Source organism: Gekko japonicus, unplaced genomic scaffold (genome assembly GCF_001447785.1).
Source record: "Gekko japonicus isolate JY-2015 unplaced genomic scaffold, Gekko_japonicus_V1.1 scaffold2223, whole genome shotgun sequence".
NCBI lineage: Eukaryota > Metazoa > Chordata > Lepidosauria > Squamata > Gekkonidae > Gekko > Gekko japonicus.
In genome coordinates, this window is record NW_015172072.1 from 280,569 (window position 1) to 283,965 (window position 3,397).

Here is a 3,397-nt window from a genome sequence, read left to right on the forward strand (position 1 = left end):
AGCACGAAAGGAATGGACCAGGTCACGAGGTGGAAGTAGGAGGTCTTGCCCACCAGCGGCTGGTAGGTGGTCCCCAGGGCCTTGAAGGACGTGTGCCAGGCGTAGGTCAGCATGACGAACCAGATCACGCCCGACATCAGGGAGTAGTAGACGATGACGAAGATGATCACGCACGAGAGCGTCTCATTGGAGCTGCGGAGAGGGCGGAAGCGGTCATCCCCGGCTTCTCTTCGACGGGAAGCCCCCCCCACCCCCCGGGGAAGGGTAACACGGTCTTGCCTAAACCCTCCCCCACTCGATCGTTGTCCAAATGCTTCCCAGACGACGACCCACAAGCGGATCGATACCGGGGAGCTGAAAGACATCCGGGTCAAAGACCGTCTAGGACGGGGCCCCCCAACATGGTGGCGCCTGCCAACCACTTTCCTGGTGCTCACCGTGGACTTTCAGAAAGGGGGCGGGGTCAGGTGAGACTCCTGAGCAGTGATGCTGCTGATTGGCTGGACAGATTTCTAAAAACGTAGCTTTGGCACAGCACAAGGATCTTCACTGTGCAACTGAAGGTCAGCCATTTTGTGGCCGGCTCCGCCGCCCATGGCAGCCGTTTTGTGGCCATGCCCACCACACCATGACAGAATTCCAAGTTGGCCCGCAGGCTCAAAAAGGTCGAGGGCCCCTGATCTGGGACAAGGGGTAGCAACTGGCCACCGGCAAACCCAACTGGGCCTCCCCTGAGATGCCACCCGCCCAAGCCCACCTTCGCTCCCTCCTTCCGTGCTCTCAGGTGGACAGGAGGGGCTGAAAGACGCTTCTGAGTACCAAGCCCCCTCCCCAGTATGCTGGAAATCTGACTTCTTGGACAAATTCCCTTCGTCTTAAGAGAACCAGTGTGGTGTCTGGGAGAACCAGGTTCGAATCCCCACTCTGCCATGGAAACTTGCTGGGTGATCTTGGGCCAGTCGCACACTCTCAGTCTAAGCTACCTCACAGGGTTGTTGTGAGGATAAGGTGGGGGAGAGAAGAATGATGTGAGCTGCCCTGGGTGCCCATTGAGGGAGAAAGACAAGGTATAAACAAGAAGAAGAAGAAGAGGAGGAGGAGGATTTATACCCTGCCCTTCACTACCCAAGGGAGTCTCAGAGCGGCTCACAAACCCCTTTCCCTTCCCCTCCCCACAGCAGACACCCTGTGAGGCGGGTGGGGCTGAGAGAGCTCTCTTGAGAACTGCTCTTCAGAGAAGAAGAGATTGGATTTATACCCCATGGCCCTTCACTACCCAAAGGAGTCTCAGAGTTGCTCACAGACTCCTTCCCATTCCCCTCCCCACAACGGACACCCAGGGAGGTAGGTGGGGCTGAGAGAGCTCTGACAGAAACGGCTCTTTTTCAAGAACAGCTCTTATCAGAACTATGGCTTGCCCAAGGTCATCCAGCCAGGTGCAAGTGGAGGAGTGGGAAATCAAACCCGGTTCTCCCAGATTAGAGTCCACACACTTAACCACTTACCACCAAACTGGCTGGGGGTGGCGCGCGCCCCTCTCCCTTCCTCTTGCACGATTTAAAGGGCCCTCCAGCTGATTGGCGGGCCACATGCTCCCTGCGGATCGGCTGAAGGGCCCTTTAAATATTGCAAGAGGGGAGGGAGAGGGGTGGTCGCCAGCGGTCGGGCTTGGGGGCGGACTGGAGCTGACGTAAAAATAACGGCAGCCCCACCAGAAAAAAATTTGCCCCCCACAAGCCACAAAATCCCAGCTACAGGCCTGCTAGAAACTTGGAGGGCTTGAACCCAACGAAAGGCGAAGATGCGGCCGAATTGTGAAGTGCGGACGAGCCCCCGAAACTGGCAGTCCTCCTTAAAAGTCCCGAACCTTTGTGATTCGCTCAACGGAGCAGCTCCCATGTGTACGAAGGACTCATCCAGATGGTTCAGAGGAAAAGGCCTCTCCTGTGCAACGGACACTGGGAAAGGGGGTCAGTCAGAGCCCCCAACTTCCCGGCTCGCTGATTCGCCGGTGCCAGGTACCCCAGAAATGAAGACCCACGAAAGAGGCGTCACTCGCCCTTTAGGCCACAGGTGGGGCTCACATAACGGAGTATTCCTCCCCTGGACAAATTCCCTTCGTCTTAAGAGAACCAGTGTGGTGTCTGGGAGACCCAGGTTCGAATCCCCACTCTGCCATGGAAACTTGCTGGGTGATCTTGGGCCAGTCGCACACTCTCAGTCTAAGCTACCTCACAGGGTTGTTGTGAGGATAAGGTGGGGGAGAGAAGAATGATGTGAGCTGCCCTGGGTGCCCATTGAGGGAGAAAGACAAGGTATAAACAAGAAGAAGAAGAAGAGGAGGAGGAGGATTTATACCCTGCCCTTCACTACCCAAGGGAGTCTCAGAGCGGCTTACAACCCCCTTTCCCTTCCCCTCCCCACAACAGACACCCTGTGAGGTAGGTGGGGCTGAGAGAGCTCTGACAGAAACGGCTCTTTTTCAAGAACAGCTCTGACAGAACTATGGCTTGCCCAAGGTCATCCAGCAGCTGCAAGTGGAGGAGCGGGGAATCAAACACGGTTCTCCCAGATTAGAGTCCGCGCACTGAACCACTGCACCAGACTAAAGAAAACAGACATCGGGGACAGAGGCTATAGCTGACCTTCCTGTGTACCATTTCCCCTGCTTTTGGTCCTCCAGGATCAGAGAGAGAGGGCATACACACAGGCACAATCCGGGAGACGTTCACCCACCCAAGCCTCCCCTCGAGCGACCTACGTCGGTTCTCCCAGGCGCATGGTCCCATCTGCGCGGCACACAATCTCGCTGCGGGCCCCGTCCATGAACTGCGCCAGCCACCCGATGCTGCCCATGAAGAAGCAGGCGTTGACGTAGAAGAGGATGACGGCCGGGTAGCGATTCGAGTTCTTCCAGTCGGCTACGAAGGTGGCCTGTGAGAGGAGACACACGGGGATGGGGTTCGGTTAGTCGGAGGGGGGACCCATGCTCTTCTGCCCAGGTTCAAACGCAGGGAAAACCCAATTCTCTATGCCTGCAGGTTAGAAACTGGCTCTGCGCTGCCCTGATTGGCTAGAGTCTGTGCAGTCATGGACCACCCTTCCCCACAAGAATGTTTCGACTCTTTAAAAACTGGGCGTGGCCATTAAAACACTACCGCTAATAACAATGGAGGGAAGGCAGCATGCTGTAGCCCAATCTCGTCAGATCATGGAAGCTAAGCAGGGTCGGTATTTGGAGGGGAGACCACCAAGGAAGGCTCTGCAAAGGAAGGCAATGGCAAACCACCTCTTGATTCTCACTGGCCTGAAAGCCCCTTGCTGGGGGTCACCCTAAGCTGGAAGCCAAGTAGAGTCGGTACTAGAGATGTGAAGGCCCGGGAAAAACCCGGAAAAA

At 56.4% G+C, this 3,397-nt stretch overlaps 1 protein-coding gene across 1 annotated transcript in view; it reads right to left on the bottom strand.

Annotated features, from left to right (window-relative positions):
• Positions 1 to 3,397, bottom strand: part of SMO (smoothened, frizzled class receptor) — a gene marked incomplete at its 5' end in the record, with an annotated part of 29,963 nt that overhangs the window by 14,553 nt on the left and 12,013 nt on the right. Inside the window, 2 exons of the mRNA XM_015420860.1 lie at positions 1 to 192; positions 2,762 to 2,934. The exon at positions 1 to 192 is cut by the window's left edge and continues 5 nt beyond it. Of these exons, the coding sequence (XP_015276346.1) occupies positions 1 to 192; positions 2,762 to 2,934 (365 nt within the window). The remainder of the gene's footprint in view (positions 193 to 2,761; positions 2,935 to 3,397) is intronic.